Raw genomic sequence first — 22,069 nt, forward strand, 5'->3', positions numbered from 1 at the left:
ATGACACACATGATTTGCATGATCAAGATGTGATTTTTCGCAAGCATGATGATTTGCAGGAAGATGATGTGATTATTCACGAGCATGATGATGTGATTGTTCACAAGAAGGATGGGTTAGTTGATAATTTTTCTAGTGAAGCTAACCTTATTGCAGTTTTGATCCCTCACGAAGAATCGATCTTGGCTCTCGAGCCTAGGTCCAAAGAACCCCCACAGGAAGTATAATGTGTTCGAATGATTAGTCAGCACGCATTGTTCGAGTGTTTCATTCGTGATCGTTTCCTGTATTTTAGTCAGCGTCTTTATGTGATCCCTTTTCATAGGCATGACATATTGTACGATGAGCACGATTCCCTCATGAATGATCACGGATGTATGTGGAACTCTCATGGAAAGATGAAATGTTTGCACCCAAGGAATTCACACACCATGTCTTTTCCTTGGCATGACAGTTTTAGAAAGAGTACAAGAAGGATTGAGCATCAAGCATCGGCATTTCCATTATGATTTGCCACACTTGATTGATTTAGATCAGAAAGTCAAGATTCGACCCCATTGTATGCGAGTGTTTGATGAACGGTTTGGCACTCCGTCACTTTGTTCATCTACATTGCATGCACATTTTTTTTGAAAGACTATCACTTTACATGGAATGGGTATGTTCATGTTTTTGTGTTGGAAGTGGTTTCAGGAATTTTCATCCTCGAAGATTCTTGAAGAAGATAGACGCATGACTATAGACAAAGTTGAAGCATGGAAGGAGCCATAGAAGACTTTGTGTCGCTTTCGGCGCGGCCCAAAGAAGCAAGCGTTGCAGACCTTTATGAAGTTCAAGTATCGCATGACCCACCCATCAAAGTGGGCCGGTGTAGAGTCCCTTCCAGGATTCCAGACGCTGTTGGCGGTCTCCCTCGACGCCATACTGTTGGGTACCAATACCTCACTTTGAAAAGGAGGGGATGTCACGTGACACATCTAACCCTATGTGTTTGTGGACAAGCTACATCATGAAAAGGGTTCAGTTTAGTCAAGTCAATCTAGAATAGGAAGTGATCTGACACTTTTGTGAGTCTGTTCGCAGACCGTGCATGTCCAGACACTTAGATTAGATGCATATCCTCTGGTTGCACACAACATGATCATCAACATTACCATCAGGAGCATTTTCCAGTGCATCAAACCTATTTTTCCTATTTTTGACATTTTTCACTTATTATTTTGAAGTGACTTTTGTTGGAAACTAGGTAGGGCAAAATGACTAAGTTAATATATAAGGAAACCCTAGCACTAGCATTTTTGGCAGAAGCAGGAAGGAGGGCACCGGCACCCCGTGCAGCAGGCCCTCTGGAGCATCTTCTCAACAAGAACCAAGACCAAAGAACCTCAGCGATTTTCAGCACTCAGATCAGCATTTTGGAAGCCTTGTACCAGCATTTCCAGCCTTGCTTTGCAGCGTTTTTGCAGCCAGCAAGAGCCCCTCAGATTAGCGTTTACAAGCCAGCAGATCTCCCCATCAAGCTAGCGTTTTTCAGCTTCAAGCCCTGGCGTTTTTCAGCATGCAGGACCAGCGTTAGAGAGCCTACAGATCAGCGATTTCAGCAACCTAAGATCAGCGTTTTGGAGCCAGCATTGCAGCATTTTCCAATCAGTAGAACCAACGTTTTGCAAGCCATTAGGTTAGCGTTTTACACCTGCAACAGTCAACGTTTTTAGATCAGCAAGGGGCAGCGTTTTGCGACAGTAAATCAGCCAATAAGGAATAGCAAAAGGAAAGCCAGTTCAGTCAATCACCGTCGTCGTTCCGTCGTCTTTTACAACACTCAGTTTTCAGCCTTACCACCGTCGGCCTCGACATAGCATCACTTAGATTTGCAGCATCTTGTACCACATTGTTCAATCAATAGCATAGACGGCTCTCGCCATCGAGAGTGGGGCCCTTGGAGGAGGCGTTGACAACTTCCCGGTGTCGTATTCTCCTCTCTCTATCTCTCAGTCTCAGCACCTTCATGCATAGTGTTTATCCACTTGTTTGTGATCACGTGCACTCTCTCATTAAAGGAACGGAAGGCTCTTCCTTCCATAAGTAAAAGGCACCTTGAGCAGAATTCGGAACACTCATCTTGAGCAAAGTTCAACTTTCACTTCCGCTGTAGCTTACATGGCGCATGTGTATTGACCACCATGCGTTGAATAAGAATACCATCAAGAACAGGTTTCCTATCCCAAGGATTGATGATATTCTTGGCTGATTAGACGGTGTTGCAATTTTCAACAGGATAGACCTTAAGAGTGTGTACCATCAGATTCGTATTAGGCCAGAGGACGTGCACAAGACTGCATTCAGGATGACATTTGGTCTGTCTGAGTTCTTATTGATGCCATTCGATCTGACAGATACTGCTGCTACTTTCTATAGGATAATATTTTCCGTCCACATCAAAAGTTTGTCGGCCACATTCTTTGATGACATGATAGTTTATTAAAAGAATGAAGAGAAACATAGACGTCACTTGACCATTGTGTTTGAAGAGCTACGCAGTCACAGATTGCTTGTCAATCTTAAGAAAAGTGAATTCTTTTTGGAAGAGATCCACTTTCCAAGTTGTACCGTACGTACGTACGGATTGGATCCGTACGGTACGTCCGTACCGTACGGATTCAATCCGTACAAGTTTTTTTTTTTGGGTGGGTTGTTGTGGATGGTTTTTTGTTTTTTTTGGGGTGGTGGTGGTGGTTTCTCCCTCCTCTTAAGTTCCATTGCTATTATTGACATGTGGTATTGTGTCTCAAGTTCGTATCATGGACCATGGTAGGTCACTTCATTGATGTTTAATGCCATATAGACATATAGAGTGATATATTTGTAGGCTTTTCTCAAGAAATTCCTATTTTCTTTCTAATTTTTAAGGGATTTTTACCAATAGTGCGTATTTTTATGTACCTTAAACCTCAATCCATACAGGACTGCGTACCTTACGTACCGAATACGTACAGAATTTTACGTTTGGTTCCACCTTGCCACTTTCTTGGCCACATAGTGTCAAAAGATGGTGTCCGAATGGATCCTGCCAAGGTTGAAGTAATCAAGACATGGCCAGATTTGAAGACTGTGCATGATGTCCATAGCTTTTTGGGCTTATGGTCTTACTACAGAAGGTTTATAAGGATCTTTGCCGATATTGCTTCACCTCTACATGCTCTTCAAAAGAAAGAGGTCATGTTCAACTGGACACAAAAAGAGATTTCAACTTTTAATCTCTTAGAAAAAAAGATGACTTCGGATCCACTAATTGTCTTACCAGATCTTAGGAAGTCATTTGTGGTCCAGTGTGATGCATGTGGCAATAGTATTGGGATAGTGTTAATGCAAGATGGTCGGGTAGTAGCTCATGAGAGTAGAATCCTGCAAGGGCCAGAAAAGACTATGAGAAAGTGTCACTGGCTGTGATTCATGCGCTTTTTGAGTTGGAAGTACTACTTGCTAGGTGCTGATTTTGTTGTCTAGACAAATCATCAGACCTTGCGATACTTTCTAACACAGTCAAAGTTATCTGAAAAGCACATGCGATGGGCAAACATTCTCTCTCTGTTCCACTTTCAAATTATGCATGTGGAAGGCAAGAAGAATGTTATGGCTGATGTGTTATCAAGTGTCACGTGCACATCTAACCCTATGTGCATATGGACAAGCTACTTCATGACAAGTGTTTAGTTCACCTTTGTGAGTTTGTTCGCAGACCGTGCATGTCCAGACACTTAAGAGTAGTTGCATTTCCTCTGGTTGCACACTACATGATCATCAGATTACAGTCAATACCCATCAGGAGAATTTTACTATACATAGAACCCATTCTTCCTATTTCAGCCATTTTTCACTTATTATTATTAAGTGACTTTGTTGGGAAACTGGGTAGGGCAATTTGGCTAAGGAAATTTATAAGAAAGCTAGCGCTAGCACTTTCTGGCAGAAGAGGTAGCAGGAGTCCACCAACTCAAAGTGCACCTTCTCAGCAAGACCAACGTTTTGGCTCAGGACCAGCCTGGCGTTTTGCAGACAGCAAATCAGCCTTGGCGTTTTTGTAGACCACAGATCAACCTAGCGTTTTTGCAATTGCAGATCTACATCAGCGTTTTGCAGATTCCCGATGATAGAACCATCCCTAGTAGTAGCGTTTTCAGTTTTCAGCAGTTAGACTCCGCACCGCAACCCCCAAACCTTGCAGATCTCACCTTCTCGCAGCAGATCCTTGTCGCACGGTCATATGAGCCAGCGTTTGCAGATTCAGCCCGCTATTCGCAGAAGGTCATTGGTATCACAAGACGGGCACCACGTGCCAATAGAAAAGAACAGTCTGAACAAAGTTTTACAGAACTGAGAGAGAGACGACACGTGTCATGGAGTGGCGGAATTCCACTCCAGAGAGTATTGCCTCAAACCTTGGCGCGCCTTTCGATATTTCTGTATATTGCATCAACATAATACAAGCCGATACTCCAGACTTTGCACCTTCTCCAAGAAGCATGCCCGAGAATGAGCCCATGGCCTCATATCTAAAGGCCTTAGGCCCCAAAAGCAGTTTTACATGAAAAGCCTTCAAACTCAAAAGCATGTGGTCTAAAAGAAATGCCCAAAAGCTGGCAGCATAATTTATGGAAATCCATACAACTTGCCACGTCAGCATGTCAGCGCAAAACACGGAAATCCGTACGACCTGCCACATCAGCACTGTCAGCGTAATTTTCGGAGCGTCCTTACTGTTGCCACGTCATCAAGTGCGTGTGTGTGTGTGTGGGTTCTGCTTTATTTTAATTCCTTTGTCACTAGGCCCTATCGGACGGGGTCCCCATAAGTTGGTAGGACTTCTTCTTCTGTTACTTGTTCTTCTTATGGTTGAAGCCCCTCGGCCAGGATCTGCAAGTTGGCTCCATTCTTCAAGGCTTTGACAGGTCAGCAGTTTGTGACGGTTGGTTTCCCGGAAAAATCACAATGCAACACAAATTCTCACATATGCATGTTACAAGACGTAGAAACATAAAGTCGCTGATGAACACTCCCGACGCAAATAACCATCTAGGTCCTTTGCATGAGTTGTTCAACGACTCCCTCATTACTCCTCCCGCATAACATAAAAAGGTCCGGACTAGGAGATATAGAGGCATTTTACAACGAAATTCCCCCCAGACCGCAGCCTGGGTCTTTTGGAGGTTTAAGCATATAACCAACCGCTCCCCAGACATCCCGTTTGCGTCGTTCAGAGGTTTTCAAGCATACAACGAAATGCTCCCAGATATTCCGTCTGCGTCGTTCAAAGGTTTTTAAGCATACAACGATCCTCTCCCCAAACATCTCGTCTCCGTCGTTCGGAGGTTTTCAAACATACAACAAAACGCTCCCCAGACATCTCGTCTGCGTCGTTCCGAGGTTCAGACAATACCAAAACAACATTTCTCACTACTCAACCCGGGAATAAATCCACCAATCATTGAAACCAGTATTAAAACCAAAAATAAACGGATCCCACCAATAATCATTATAAGGAGAGGCTAGTGCCTATGTGACACGTCAAAAACGGTTGTGCCTTACTTGAGGCGCAGGAAAAGTGGTTCATTAATGGCTCATATTAGAATTACTATGAGACGTATGTGCAACACAAGTCCACTTCGCTACCCTCTGTATACACAACACCATCGTCTCATGACAGCTCTTGCTTGCAAGTACTGTGCAAGAAATTGAATCAAGCCTTATTCTATCTCCATCGCCAATCACATCTAGTGAATTCTCCCTCTTCACCCAATGCACTTCCCAAGCTTCAGTTATATGGAAAAAAGGACTTCCAAGGCAATGAAGGCAGCATTAGATGCACAACGGTTGGAGTTAGCAGAAATCCAACGACTTGCAGTAGAGGCGGAACCACTGGTCGCCGTATCCTACCAGGTTATAGAAAAGTATGTATTCAAAGACGAGGAGAAGGCACTGCTAAATGCTTTGGGTTTAACAACCCTGAAATCGGCACCAAGACAGGTTCAAAACAGATACCATCTTTCAAACAAATTCTAAACAGGATCACCAAAAAACTTCTCAAACAAAATTTAAACTTAAAAAGCAATCTCGACATAGTCGAGCTCAAAAGCCGATTGGCTTTCCATCTTGAAACCTGTACCAAAATCAGGGCTAGGTTTCTTCCATAAGGTTGTAGCCGATCTGAGCATGGTCCATAAGTTTTTGGACAGACAGTGTTCCTGTAGCAATGATGATAGTCCAATGATATAGCAATCACACTGGGCCTCCAAGGTTATCAGCTCGAGAAGAGACACCTGCTGAGAGATGTTGAAAAATTTTCAAGTTGTAATTTGCTAGGGTTGCCGCGTGGCAAGCATTTCAGAATACCCCACTCTGCCGGAAGCTGCACTCCGAAGAAAGATGTCAGAAAGCATGGAACCTCGGGAAATTTTTTTCTTGAAAGCTTGCCAAGTCCTTGGAGTGTGCGGCTTGGTAGCTATAGACATCCACCAATGCACGGAATTGCCTCTGAGAAAAAAAGTTGCTTGAAAAATCTTCGATCCTTCTCTTGCAAGTGATCTTTATGGCTATGAGGCACTTGCAGCCTTGCTGCCGTTTGCACCTACCTCCCAAAAATGAAAAGAGAGAGAGAGAGAGAGAGAGAGAGAGAGAGAGAGAGAGAGAGAGAGAGAGAGAGAGAGAGAGAGAGAGAGAGAGAGAGAGAGAGAGACACTATGGCAGAGATCTTGTTGGCACCCTTCACACGTGCAGAGCTCCATGCTGCTATCGAGTCTTGATCCATCCTCCTGTCTAGGAGAGGATGGCCTCACCAGAGCTTTCTTTTTGACTTATTGGGATGTGTTGCATATACCACTGCTTCGCGGTTGTCAGGACATCTTTGCTTCAGGATATATGCATCCAGATCTTTGTTCAGGTCTCATATCTCTTATTCCGAAAGGGGGTGACACCACTCAGCTCCGCCAGTGGAGACCTATTACCCTACTCCCTTCGGTCTATAAGATATGAGCGTTATTGATCCTAAACTACCTATGTAGGCATGATTGATGATGATCTTTATCCAGGGAATAAGGCATGCAAGTCTTCAGAAGGATCTGCATATAATAGGGAGCTTGACACTAAATGAATTGATCAAAGAAGCTCTTTATCTGGTGGATAACTGTGAGTAATATAAAGAAAATGCTTGTAAGAGTTAGGAGGATGACACATCCTCTCAACTCAGTGATTCACAAATGAGTGAGTCCATTACAAAACTAATGGCACCTATTGATCAAGAAAAGTTTATCGATGAAATGGTTATCACGAGATTAATTCCTCTTGTAAAGTCTAATTTGAGGGAGCCTAAGTGGTGGGACATTGAGAGAAGATGGGCAAACCATATGAGAGAAGAGTGTTACTATAGCAGGGAATATACTAGGGAGAGGAATGTACAACCTATTCCAGTAGCACGTCCTCCACCTAGATACGCTATGGAGAATGATGCAGTTCTTGATTCTTCGGTTACTCCTCCTCGTCAGCTTGGAGAGAGGACTCACATTGATTGGGCTGCTTGGGACTCTGGCCTTGCTACCTCTATGCGGTTGTTTCATGAGACACGTATGCTGGATGCAGATTTTGTGGCAGAACATTATGACATTGGTCGCGGGGTGACAGACAGACTGCTTGAGATTGACTCTGCCGTTCCTTCACAGTGGGATGCAGTCATGCGAGGCACGGTTCAGATGCCTCCACACAGTGGCTGGGAAGGCCTCTTTGCTCAGAGCACTCTCTTATTAGTTCGTTTAGACACCATGCTGTTCACAGTTGATACTGACTACTCTCAGGGGATTCATGCTAGATTGACATATGATACCACCTCTTCGCACCTTGTCTACCCCGGCGCTCGATGGGAGGCCATACGAGTAGTTGGCTCCCGCGGGAAGCGTCGTTGTGTTGACCCTCGTTTCACTTCCGCTGATGCTGCACTTTGGAGGCTTTGGGTGTGGGAGGGTCGTGCCCTATCTCAGCTTTATTGGGACCCAGGAGAGTGGCATTGGCCTCACTCTAACCCCACCGGTGCACCTGTATCATTCTTTGAGTACACTGTCAGAATTGGAAGATTAGCATTGATGAGACAGCACCCATGTCAGCCCACTCGTATGCGTTTTTGGTTACATTCAGCTCTCTCCCATGCCTATCTACAGCAGTTCTGGTCAGCCATCTAGGATTTACATGCGGCTCGTCGTATTTCTTTTTTCATGTGGATGATTGTACATGCAGGACTTCCAGTTGGGACCTTGCTAGCTACTATGGGTCATGATCCGTCATGTACTTGCTGTCCTTTGCGACTACTTGTCACCTGCACACTGTCTTTGGTCATGCTCAACTTCTCATGTAGTGTGGCTAGCAGTTTGCTTTTTACGTAGCAGAGCGGGTGTTCAGCATGGATTTCTCACTTGGGGATCTGTCTCATGGTTGGTGTTGATGCCCGGACCGCATCTTTTCTACGAGGGCTCAGACACAGATCCAGCTCTTATGCTTACCTCGACTGGTCATCCGCGAGGGACTTTGGCTATGTTACCACAGATTGCTTGGCAGGGGGATCCTCAGACACGTGATGAAGTTTTTTCAGTCATCACTAGCATTACACTATGGAATGTTTGGAGAGCTCGTTGTCTTCACATTCTCAGTGCGGCTCCACAGCTCCTTCAGGATACCCTCACTGCCATTTGGCTGGACATCATTCACACCCTGATTTGGCAGTGGGATTCTTCCTCAGGTACATCTCGAGCAGCCGAGGCTCGTCGCTTTACCTTCCTTCGGCGTTGGGCCCAATCCCCACACTTCTTCACACTTACAGGTGGCCAGATTACGTGGCATTATGCCCCCGTCGGTGGTTTCGCCTCCACTCATCACACAGACCACCATGAGATTGTTCTAGTCGAGTTGTCACTATAGTGGCTCTCACCCTTACATTCAGCTTGTACACCCCACGTGATAGGCTATTTTGGCATCCGCTGGGGATTATATTGTGCTCAGTAATATACAGTCCTGATTTTTCCGAGAGAGAGAGAGAGAGAGAGAGAGAGAGAGAGAGAGAGAGAGAGAGAGAGAGAGAGAGAGAGAGAGAGAGAGAGAGAGAGAGAGAGATGAAATGTTATATTAACGTCTTCAAAAGGCCAAAGTGACCTATGAGACCAAAAAAGTTACAATGTGGTGGATCTGATACAAAGTCAGAGTAACAAAAGTAACAAAATGACAAAATGAAAATACTATGCTATGGAATCCTAAACTGCTAGGTGTGAACTAAGCAACTAGCTGGGATAGCTAAATCACAAGATCACGAGAGAGAGAGAGAGAGAGAGAGAGAGAGAGAGAGAGAGAGAGAGAGAGAGAGAGAGAGAGAGAGAGAGAGAGAGAAAATGAAATGAAATGTTATATTAACGTCTTCAAAAGGCCATAGTGACCTATGAGACCAGAAAGTTACAAAGTGGTGGATCTGATACAAAGTCAGAGTAACAAAATAACCTAACAACAGTACAAAACAAAGATATATACTATGGGATCCTAGATTGGTCGATGTGAGTCAAGCAAAAAACTAAGCAAAATGGGCGGCTTGTTGGGATAGCTGAATCACAAGAGATCTAGCATTGGTCGTTGGCGAATCTCATCAATTTCCTCCATGGTTAGTAGTCTGACCGGGCGTCGTGCATGCCTGGCCAGCGTGCTCCGAATTTTCTTACTTAGCCTCCGTCGATGCTGTGTAGTCCTTCGCAGTCGTGGGTGCTTGGATTTCCCCAGTTCAATCGCTCGGTCAATCAGTGTGCCTCTGGTGTGGGACGAGGGGGAGCTCTGCTGTGGGAGTGGCTCTTGCGGCTGTCCCGTGTCTGCTCTGAAGAAGTCTGTGATCCGTCTTTGAGACTGGCTAGCCTCGCCATTCATCAGGCTATCTCTGTGTCTGCGCAGCTCGAGCAAGAACAAACCCAGGCATCTCTGATGTTCGTATCCCATGACTCTTGATAGTGGTCCAAAACCCTCTCTGAACAAGCAATGGAAGCGGCCTTGTATCTCGTAGTAGACGGGGCAGCGACATGTATAATGTAGCTCTGTCTCAAGTTCCATGTCACACAAGGGGCATGTCCTGTCCTCTGGTGGTACTTTGTTGTATCTCCTAGTCTCAATCTGCAGCTGGTGAGAAGATGTGCGTAACTAGCCAATAGCACATCGTATCCCATGAGACAAGTGGGTATCCATGTATCTGGGTCTCGTCACAAAACCATCTTCCGTAAGCTGGAGAAGGTGGTCTCTGTAGAAAGCCATCTTCGTGCCCAATTCCTGTGCTGGTTGTATCCATGTCCTCTTGGTGTCTAGCTGGGTCAGGTCTTGGCGGATGAGCTTGGTGATCTCTGACTGTGTGAGAGTGAGAGATGGTGCATCCAATGAGTAATGGAATGGTGGCAGCCTGTCTATGCTGACCCATGCGCTTGAAACCATGATGTCATCTCCCCATACCAGCATGTTGTATCTCCTTGTATGGCTAACTGTCGAGAGGACTCAAGTGCTATGCGAGCATATCTGTCTCTAGGAAGTTCCCATGTGCGGTTTATGAAGGAGACTGATCTGGTGAGCGCCTCCGCCACTAGTGGGGGGGCCTCTAGCTCTGCTCGGATAATGGCCCGTGGTATTGATGCCTTGGTTTTAATGAGCCGTGAGATCATAGAGACGAGAGGTTTCTCCATGTTCCCCCATCTGTCTGTGCGACCCGGCCTCCCGTGGTGATCCAATGAAGGTCCCCATATCTCAGCTCCATAGAGCAATGCTGAAGCCACCAAGGCGTCAAAGAGCCAGAGCTTCGTCCGGGGCTCTTGAAACTGAACCTGCGAACACATCCTCTCCAATCTACCCAATGTTGCGTGGGCTCTAGTTAGTCTGGTCTCTGTTGCTCTTCTGAGTGAGAATGCAGGTCCGCTAAAAACCACTCCAAGGTAAGTGTAAGCGTCTGTGTACTCCACAGTCTCCTGGCCGTATGTGAATGTAGGTGCTGACCTCCTGATCCACTGTGGGGTGGTATTAAACACCATAACCTTGGTTTTACCAAGGTTGACAGACAAACCACTTTCGTGGGCAAACATATGCAAAGCATTCAACTGACGTTGCATTCCCTCTGGGGATTCGGAGATCAACACTATGTCATCAGCATATAACAAAAGTGGAATCCATGTCCCTGCCAACTGTGCACCTTTATCCCCATCGCTGTCAATGTAGTCAGAAACCTCATCCACATACATACCGAAAAGAGTAGGAAAGAGCGGGCAGCCCTACTTCACCCCAATAGTGGAGTGAACTGATGTAGAAAGTTCCTCCGGGGTGCGTACATGCCCTACTACTGATCTGTACAATGCCATGATCTCCCAAATGAGCTCTGTGGGTACTCCCATTTCCTGTAATCTACGCATCAATCTAGCTCTAGGTACTGTGTCAAAAGCTTTGCGGAAGTCCACAAAGCTACAATAGATCCGTCTCCCATGAGATCTGCCTTCCTTGATGATGGCCCTGAGTGTCAGGATATGGTCAAGAGTAGAGAAGCCTCTCCTGAACCCTGCCTGGCCAGTTGCACGTATTCCTTCCCTCTCTGCCCATCTACTCAGCTGTTGCTCAAGAATGGATGCATACAACCGTGCCAGTGTGTGCCCGATCATAATAGTGCGATAATTCCCAGGCTCCATGGGGTCTCCTGACTTGAAGATAGGCATGATCGTAGATAGGCTCCAAGTGTCCGGTAGGCCCTCACACATGGCACGGTTGAACATAACTGCTAGAAGCTCTGCTAGTAGGTCTTTGGCATGCATGAAATGCTCAACGACTAAGCCATCATGATCATATGCTCTCCCAGTCCTCATCGTGTCAATAGCTTTCTTCACCATCTCAGCGGTGAAAAAACACATGCGTGTGGGCATGGATCGGGTAGGTTGGGGAGGGGCGGCTGTCCAGGTACTGTGTAGAAACATGATGCGTACTGATTCCAGGTTTCTGTGGAGGAAATAGCAGGGGGGGGGGGGGGGGGGGGGGGGGGGGGGGCACTGCTCATGAAAGAGCCGCCACGCCTCACGCGAGTCCTGACTCAAGAATAGCTGATATAGATCCTGCTCGAGTCGAGCCAAAAAAGCCCTCTTCTTCCGCCACACCAGGCGTCGGAAGTCAATCTGTGACTGTCTGTGAGTGACGTCCCCCAAAAGCACCTCCCTCTGAAGTCTGGCTCTAGTCTGGCGGCACTCCTCATCGTACCAACTGTTATGAGGCATGCTCCCTGATCGGCGGCTCTGCTCAGGCTGGGTGTGTGGGTATGCTTCTGCTGCTGCCTCATGTAATGTCTGTGTCAGTATAGTAGTTAGCTCCTCCAGAGGTCGCCCTGGGTCCTCAATGCATAGGCGTCTATAGATCCCGTCCATGTATACAGAATCCGTCTCCTGTGTGAATGTGTAGCGAGTAGGGGCTGCTACCCGTGGCCTGTGTGCTACACTGAACTGGAAGGAGATGGTTATCGACACCAGAGCATGATCCACTGCCACTCCGACCGGTCTGGGCCCAACTGTGAGATCCTGGATACTAGAGATGAGATTTGGCTGTGCCATGACATAGTCCACTGTGCTGGCTCCATGTCTGTGTGGGAAGCATGTAAAACCTCCTGCAGCAAGAAATCTATGTAGGCCGTTCAAGATGGCCAATCCATGTGCAGTGCCCATGTCTATCAGGTGTCGCCCATACTCAGCATATTCCACATCATGTGATAGTCTGGAAAGGCTCGTCTCTACAACATCTAGCTCTCTTAGCATCTCCTCTGAAGTATCATAAAACACTGCCTGGTGATGGGCAGTCCTAGCATTGAAGTCCCCTAGGATGATAATGTCACCATCCCTAGAGAACTCCCATATGTCATCATCCAAAATAGAGAAAGGGGACTGTCCTCTGGGTGATACATAAACTGATGTACTCGGGGGAAAGTAGCAAATAGCTAGATAGAGGTATCTGCCTGTCTCTGCTTTCAATCTCACCCACATGTACCTAGCCTGCTCGTCCCTGCGGGCTATATGTATTAGTGGTTGTAGATCCTCTCTAAATAACACTACCACTCCCCCCGAGCCCCGCCCTCTGTGCTCTGAGCGTGTCTCTTGTCTATAGGCCGTCTCCCACCTGTATCCACTGATGTGAGGCATGGATTGCCCAGGGGCCTGGTGTGTCTCAGAGTAAAAGATGATGTCTCTTCCAGTAAAGCTATCCTCAAAAGCACCCACATCAAGACGCATAGATCCATTACAGTTCCAGGCAGCCACTTTGAGTGTGGTCGCTCTAGTATTACCACTTTTCCATCTCAGTAAAAAGCAATCTTGCCTTTTCCCCTTGCCGCTCTAATCTCCGGCATTACTTCCTGCATATGAGCGATCTGCGAGAGGGTGAGATCATCCCCGAGAAAGATGCCAGTCTCTTTAAGAGTTGGTCTTTTCTTCAAGGATTTCTTCGCTTCCATGGAGGGAAAACAGAGGATGAGTGCTCTTTCTTTTGAGGTTTCTCCACTGCTTCCATTTTTATTTATGTTGCCCACTCTCCATGCCCTTGTGTGCGTTGGCTCATGAATCCCCATCAAGGCTGCGAGTTCTTTTACTTCTTCATCCACATTGCCTTTGTCTTTAAGACCGCAAATTCTCACATGTAAAGCGCGCACCCGTCTCCTCTGCTCCTCCTCTAGTGTCTGATTAATGATGTTGGGTGTGGACGTGGGCGTTATCTCCTTGCCTTTTCCTTTCTTGGCCACCTTGATCCATTTCTCGGCTTCATCCGCCTTCTGTTGAGTTTTGGTAAGAACATCCACCCAAGAAGTCGTCATTTCTTTGTGCTGCTCTTCTTCCTCTTTGATGGCCCGTACTTGCTCCTTGATCGTGTTGATTTCTTCGATTACTGAGGGTTGCAGTTCGCCCTCTTCCAGTGTGTTTCTTGATCGTGCTTCGGCGAGATCTTTCTTGAGTGACGCAATCTCTTCCTCTTGAGTCGTCACTCGGTCTTCCAGTGTACTTATCTTGCTCTCTTGGATCAGCAGCGTCCTTCGAGCATGTTTATTGTGCCCAAGAGATTGCGGTTTATCTTGGTAATGATCTCCGTCATTTCCTCTTTGCACTTTTGAATGGCATCCTCTAGGGGGTCGGCTTTATCGTTCAGCTTCCTCATGCTTGATCGCCGTCCGCAAGGGAGTCACTAAATGTACGTGTGCACCCTCACTAGTAGCGGGCGTGGCAGCTGGGCGTGTGGGGGAGTGTGAGGCGGTATGGCGAGGGAGGGGCAGCGATAAAGTACAGACGGGAGAGAGAGAGAGAGAGAGAGAGAGAGAGAGAGAGGGGGAGGGGGGGCGGCCGGGGGGGGGGACAATATGGGAGAGAGAATGGTCCAAAAAAAATAAAAATTAAAATGACTTCCTACTCGTAGAAGAAGGGGGGGGGGGGGGGGGGTTGTAGAGGCAGCGCGAGGGGGGGGGGGCGGGGCAGCGCAGGGGGAGAGAGAGAGCGGGAGCTGGAGCACAGCGGGGCGCGAGGAGAGCGGGAACAGAGCAGAGGAAGGGCGGGGGTGCAGTGCGCGAGCAGGCGCGGGGGGGCAGGGCAGCGAGCAGCGGGCGAGCGCGGGGGTGCGCAGAGAGAGAGAGAGAGAGAGAGAGAGAGAGAGAGAGAGAGAGAGAGAGAGAGAGAGAGAGAGAGAGGCACACTTGTGTACATATATTAGTGCACCGTGAGAGAGAGAGAGAGAGAGAGAGAGAGAGAGAGAGAGAGAGAGAGAGAGAGAGAGAGAGAGAGAGAGAGAGAGAGAGAGAGAGAGAGCGTGCAACCTCACCTGCCTGCAGCCTGCCGTCGCGCGCTCCCCTGCCTGCAGCCTGCCGTCGCGCGCTCCCCTGCCTGCAGCCTGTTGTTGCGCTCGCTCTGCCTGCCCTGCGCGTCACAGCCTGCAAATACCTGCAGCCCATCTCTTCAGCCCCTAATTCCGTGAAACCCTAACAGCCCCCACCTGCAAACCCTAATTCTGTGAAACCCTAACAGCCCTCATCAGCAAACCCTAATTTCGTGAAACCCTAATCCCGTGAAACCCTAATAGCCCGCAAACCCTAACTGTTTCAAATCTTCACTGTGTGCATCTTTCTACTGCCTGCAAAGGAAAGTGAGAAAGAGAGAGCGAGAGACAGCGTCCAAGCTTCACTTCGGGTCTTGGTTTTCCCGTTTGCTAGTCTCGCCCATTCTTCATGGCGGCTTTTCCGGTCTTGAGTGCTACACACAGCGCTCCATCACCACTTGCCTGTCGCGTGGATTGTACTGGTGACCTGTTGACACGCATTGACTCCAAAATTCAACACTTGGCACAACATGCCTTGGTTGGCCGGATGATTGGACAGTCTCCACCTCGCTCTTCTATACGTGATTGGTGTCAGACTGCATTGGGCACTACTCAGGGACGGGTCTCGGAGCTTACATTCCTTGGCAGAGGCATATTCATGGTACGTCTTTCAGATCCCGCCACTGCCTTAGCTCTCCTGGCTCGCTCTCCGATACTCTCTGATCGCAGAATGATATACTTGACGAGGTGGTATCCCGAGTTTACTACTGAGGAGTTTGACAGTCGACATCTTATTCCCAGATTCCCTCTGACGCTCTCCTTTCCGGATATGCCTCTTCATTTTATTGATGAGCATCTCCTTTAGATGATTGCTGCTCATTTTGGCACAGTAGTTCCAGGATCCTGCATCTTCTCATCTGGTCCACCTCGCATTCAGGTCCTGGTGTTTGGGGATACTTCATTACCAGATACAGTTACTGTGGCTGTGCGTGATCGAGACTACTCTTGCTGAATGGTAGTCACTGGCCGCCCAGGACAGTGCTTACGTTGTCACGAGATGGGACACTTGGCACGAGATTGCCCCACTCAGCCACGCCATCGACGACAACAACAGCCGGCTCGTGGCACTCATGCTTAGCCACGTGGTCAGCGTCCACAGCGGGTTCCTCCTACTACTACTCGAGCACCTCAGCAGCCTACGGGTGCTCCCCGAGCTTCAACCCTCCATGTTCCTCCCTCTGCTTCAGCTCCTACTGAGACTGCATGGCAGACAGTGGGTCGTAATCATTCCTTCCGTCCTCGTCAGCAACCCACAACGCATGTAGCCCCCAGTGTTAACTCTCCTGCTCCATCTCAAGTTTTCACCACTCCCTTACTCCTTGCTTCTCCTCGCCATTCTTCTTCTTCAGCCCAGGATCACTTACCTCTGCCACCAGCTCCTCCTTCACTTACCATTCCCCTGCCCGCTCCTTCCCCTCTTCCCGAGGTCCCTATTCCCATGCAGATGGATCATTCACCGCTACTACCTCTCCCTTTTCCTCCTCTCCCTCTCGCCCTTACTCGCCCCCCTCCACCTTCTGGTCCACCCCCTCCCTCAGCCGCTCATACTTACATCCCACGCAGTTTTCTCAGCTCTTGCCCTCTTTCCTGGGGCACTCATTGGGCTGAAATGTGCGGTGACTCAGAAGGACCATTGCGGGTTCAGCTCTACCTTATGCATCACAAGCCAGGTTGTGTTCCCTCTTTAATAGGCAGTCGCTCTTAGCCTACCCATTCCTTTTTCCTTCCATTCCATGCAGCTCAGGAATGGTCCGAGGATCAGGTTTTGCATTTTGTGCATGCACAAACTATGGCTCAGCTTCATTTATGGTTGTCTACTTCCGCTCCGGATGTATTGTCTCCATACTTCCCTTCATGTATTGGTGCTATGGAATGGAGTGATGTTTATGCTTGCTATTTATTGCCTATGATCATTCATGTATCCTCAGATGTGGTGCTTCCTATGTCTATGCGCATTTGGGGTGTCAAAGCTGCAGCATCGGTAATGCAATGTAAACAAGCTGAGGTCCGCAGTTGGTGCAATGAGACACCATATTTTAGAGAGGGCTTGCGGGTTGCTTTCCTCCCGCCCGAAGCTCACCCCTTGGATGGCCCAGCTGCCTCCAAGAAGATGCGCAGTTAGTCAGATGCTTTACCAATTCTTTCATGCAGACTATGGATTTACATGTAGTTTCTTGGAATGCTAATGGTTTACAGACTTCTCGGGTAAGAGGTTCACGTAAGCTTTTACTTCGCAGAGATTTACACGCTCATGTAGTAGGCACTGTGGATATATTACTAGTACAGGAGCATAAGATTGCCACTCCCTTTGGTAATCTCATGCCCTCGGGCGCTCACACTTTTTGGGAGCCTGCTCTGGGCATTCATGGACAGAGTTGCGGTGTATGCATTTCAGTGGGGCCACGTTACTTTGCATCAGTTCAGCAGCATGACACCCTTGTCGCTGGCAGAGCAGTCTATGTTTCTATTCGGATTCGGGACTCTATCATTGGTTTTCTGTCAGTCTATGCACCCACTACTCCTCGGGAGAGAGCTACTTTTTGGTCCTCCTTGGTTGCTGCTCTACCTGCTGTAGACTCTTGGGTTGTTGGAGGCGACTTCAACAACGTCGAGAGCGACTCTGACTGGCGATCGATCACACCTCCAGTTCTATCATCCATTTCTCCCGATGAGCAGCCAGCTTGGGATCGATTTCTTCTAGCTATTCAAGGTGTTGACGCCTGGCACATACTCTCTTTTGGGCACCACCCTACTACACTTCATTACTCGTGGGGGTTTCAGAGACAGCAGGGAAGATTATTAGAGCGACTTGATCGTTTTTACATTGGCCCTTGGGCAGCAGCTCTAGGTGGATTTACTACTATTTGGCAAGGGACTAGCCTCTCAGATCATTTACCCATCTCATTGTTTATCTCTTTCACTAGATCCTCTGCACAGAGACGAGGCTGCCGTATCCCTGACAGTGTTCTCACCACTGAAGTTTTGCAGCAGCAGATTCGTGACTTGTGGTCCACGGGTGCTTATTGTGGTCCCCCTGGAGAGTTCCTTGCCCATTGCATTACTCAGTCTAGTATTTACTATTGTGATCAGATTGCTACTATTCATCGTCAGTTGAGAGTACGCGAGTCTGACCTCCACATTCCTCTTGGTTCCACACAGCGCTTGCTTGAGTGGCCTCGGGATGCTTATCTCGCTACTAGACAGACAGAACTCACAGAGGAAATTCGTCACGTACAGGAGGCTAGGTCCGAGTTCACTCATCATGCTTCAGTATCTCATTGGATAGCTAAAGTTGATCGAATGAATAAGGACTTCTTCGCTGCGCATAAAGAGCGCCCTCCTGGCACCATCCTTCGGACTTTGTGCGATGCTCAGGGAACACTACATCTGCATCTTGATGTTATTCTTGATATGTCTGCAGATTATTTTGAGGCATTGTTCACTGCTGATGTATGCACTACTGAGGTTTTACTTGCCCGTGAGCAAATCTGGCATCACACCCGACGTCGTTGTACAGACACTATGGCAGAGATCTTGTTGGCTCCATTCACACTTGCAGAGCTTTATGCTGCTATCGAGAGTCTAGATCCATCTTCCTGTCCAGGAGAGGATGGCCTCACTAGAGCTTTCTTTTTGACTTATTGGGATGTATTGCATATACCACTGCTTCGCGGTTGTCAGGATATCTTTGCATCAGGATATATGCATTCGGATCTTTGTTCAGGTCTCATATCTCTTATTCCGAAAGGGGTGACACCACTCAGCTCCGCCAATGGAGACCCATTACCCTACTCTCTTCGGTCTATAAGATATTAGCGTTACTGATCAGCCATCGCTTGCGACCGTTCTTACCAGATATTATTCATACTTCTCAGACAGGCTTTGTCATGGATCGATGCATACTGGATAATATATTCACGTTTTATGAGGCAGTAGAGTGGGCCAGATCATCTTCTGAACCTCTCGCTTTTTTCATCCTTGATTTCGAGAAAGCATACGATCGTGTTGAGTGGGAGTTTCTCAAAGGTTCATTAGCAAGGATGGGTTTCCCTTCGAGATGGATCTCAGGCATTTCCGCTCTCTTCAGGACTGCCAGAAGTGCTATTACTATTGGTGGTCGTGTCAGTCGCAGTTTTGAGCTCTCTCGATCTGTCCGTCAGGGATGTCCGACTTTCTTCGTGCTCAGAGTCATGCATTTCGTGGCTTGACCATGCCAGTACCTTCAGCTCCGGACCTTATCGATCAGGAGTTTGTTGATGACACTATGTTGATGTTGCGCTATTTGCTAGCAGCTCTTGATGCCATGCGGGAGGCCCTGGAGGTTTTTTGCATTGCCAGTGGTGCACGCATTAACTGGCATAAATCCTATGGGTTACTGGTTGGCAGTGATGACATACTTACTTGGGGGGTAACTGATGGTTTCACATGGCTGCAGTCGGGTCAGACATGCAGATATCTGGGCTTTCAGGTTGGATTTGACGTTTCCTCACAGCAGCAATTTGCACCCGTACTACAGTCTATTCGCAAGAAGCTATGTCATTGGTCTTCACGTCATCTGTCGTTGGCTGGCCGTGCATTGGTCGCCAACCAGGTCATTCTGGCTACAGTATGGTATACGGCCTCTTGTTGGATGCTACATTCTGGTGTGATAGCTCAGCTCCGCAGACTCGTGCGGAACTTTATATGGAGTGGCACAGATGGGACTACTGATACTCGTGCTCGAGTTCGCTGGTCCACGATTATTCGTCCTAGGTCAGTAGGTGGTCTTGGCATTATTGATCCATAATTACAGAGCCGCGCCCTTCTTACCAAGCTTATTGTTCGGGGTCTTTTTCCCGGCCAAGAACCTTGGAAGATTCTTCTTCAGGCCGCTCTTTCCACAGCGACTCCACGCCTCGGCACTAGAGATGGCCATACTTGGCATACAAGGTATCGTTTTCTCTTTACGGATGTCCCCTTATGCACCAGCACTCTCTTACCCTTCATCCGATCGCTCCTTCAGATTTGGGTATCCATGCGACGGGCTATCATACGCTCACCTCCCTCATGCCGTGAGGAGATTGAGCGCCAGCCTCTCATTTGGAATGATGCTGTTCTTGATTCTTCGGTTAATCCACCCCGGCAGCTTGGAGAGAGGATTCACATTGATTGGGTTGCTTGGGACACTGGCCCTGCTGCCTCTATGCGGTTGTTTCATGAGACACGTATGCTGGATGCAGATTTTGTGGCAGAACATTATGACATTGGTCGCGGGGTAACTGATAGACTGCTTGAGATTGACTCCGCCATTCCTTCACACTGGGACGCAGTCATGCGAGGCACGGTTCAGATGCCTCCACATAGTGGCTGGGAAGGCCTCTTTGCTCAGAGCACTCTTATTAGTTCGTTTAGACACCATGCTGTTCACAGTTGATACTGACTACTCTCAGGGGATTCATGCTAGATTGACATATGCTACCACGTCTCCGCACCTTGTCTACCCCGGCGCTCGATGGGAGGCCATACGAGTAGTTGGCTCCCGCGGGAAGCGTCGTTGTGTTGACCCCCGTTTCGCTTCCGCTGATGCTGCACTTTGGAGGCTTTGGGTGTGGGAGGGTCGTGCCCTATCTCAGCTTTATTGGGACCCAGGAGAGTGGCATTGGCCTCACTCTAACCCCACCGGTGCACATGTATCATTCTTTGAGTACACTATCAGAATTGGAAGATTAGCATTGATGAGACAACACCCACAACAGCCCACTCGTATGCGTTTCTGGTTACATGCAGGTCTCTCCCATGCCTATCTACAACAGTTTTGGTCAGCCATCTGGGATTTACATGCGGCTCGTCGTATTTCTTTTTTCATGTGGATGAATGCACATGCAGGACTTCCAGTTGGGACTTGGCTAGCTTCTATGGGTCATGATCCGTTATGTACTCGTTGTCCTTTTCGACTACCTGAGTCACCTGCACACTGTCTTTGGTCATGCTCGTCTTCTCACGTAGTGTGGCTAGCAGTTTGCTTTTTACTTAGCAGAGCAGGTGTTCAGCATGGATTTCTCACTTGGGGATCTGTCTCCTGGTTGATGCCGATGCCCGGACCGCATCTTTTCTACGAGGGCTCAGACACAGATCCAGCTCTTATGCTTACCTCGACTGGTTATCGGCGAGGGACTTTGGCTATGTTACCACAGATTGCTTGGCAGGGGGATCCTCAGACACGTGATGAAATCTTCTCAGTCATCACTAGCATTGCACTATGGAATGTTTGGAGAGCTGTTGTCTTCACATTCTCAGTGCGGCTCCATAGCTCCTTCCGGATACCCTCACTGCCATTTGGCTGGACATCATTCACACCCTCATTTGGCAGTGGGATTCTTCCTTAGGTACATCTAGAGCAGCTGAGGCTCGTCGATTTGACTTCCTTCGGCGCTGGGCCCGATCTCCACTCTTCTTCACACTTACAGGTGGACAGATTACATGGCATTATGCACCTCCTCGGTGGTTTCTCCTCCACGCATCACACAGACCACCATGAGATTGTTCTAGTCGAGTTATCACTATAGTGGCTCTCACCCTTACATTCAGCTTGTACACCCCACGTGATAGGCTATTTTGGCATCCGCATGGGATTGTATTGTACTCAGTAATATACAGCCCTGATTTTTCCAAAAAAAAAAAAAAAAGAGGGAGAGAGAGAGAGAGAGGCACACTGGTGTACATATATTAGTGCACCGTGTGTGTGTGTGTGTGAGAGAGAGAGAGAGAGAGAGAGAGAGATTGAGAGATTTTCAATTTTCATATTTGACTTAATGATTTACCTTAGTTGTTTGGAACTTGACAGATTTGAGATCTTTGTGCTATGGCGTCACAATTTTGGAAGCCAGGTGCGGAGAGGCCGCCTTTATTGACAGATGAAGATGATGGGCTATTTGTCATGGCCGCTCAACCTTATTAGTAAGCTATTACTCTTGATGCTATAAATTTGGCCAGAGTGTCTTTTTTGGTGAATTGGCTGAAATATGCTCTACTATGCGGCATACAATTCTTGATCTGTGTGGATCTTCTCAATGGTTTCTTAGTTGTAACAACTTAAATGTGTACTGGATGGAATTTGGCTTTTTATGGCCTTCAATTTGTGACCTTTCAGAATATCGTAGCC

General features: G+C 47.8%; 1 protein-coding gene across 3 annotated transcripts in view; it reads left to right on the forward strand.

Moving 5' to 3' along the window:
* Window positions 1-22,069, forward strand: part of LOC147442542 (RNA helicase family protein) — a 211,826-nt gene that overhangs the window by 14,413 nt on the left and 175,344 nt on the right. For all 3 annotated transcript variants that reach the window (XM_086528698.1, XM_086528699.1, XM_086528700.1), the window contains one exon: window positions 21,752-21,864. In XM_086528698.1, the coding sequence (XP_086384824.1) occupies window positions 21,770-21,864 (95 nt within the window). In that variant the 5' untranslated portion in view covers window positions 21,752-21,769. The remainder of the gene's footprint in view (window positions 1-21,751; window positions 21,865-22,069) is intronic.

The sequence above is a fragment of the Adiantum capillus-veneris genome, chromosome 14 (assembly GCF_014529385.1).
Source record: "Adiantum capillus-veneris isolate H3 chromosome 14, ASM1452938v2, whole genome shotgun sequence".
NCBI lineage: Eukaryota > Viridiplantae > Streptophyta > Polypodiopsida > Polypodiales > Pteridaceae > Adiantum > Adiantum capillus-veneris.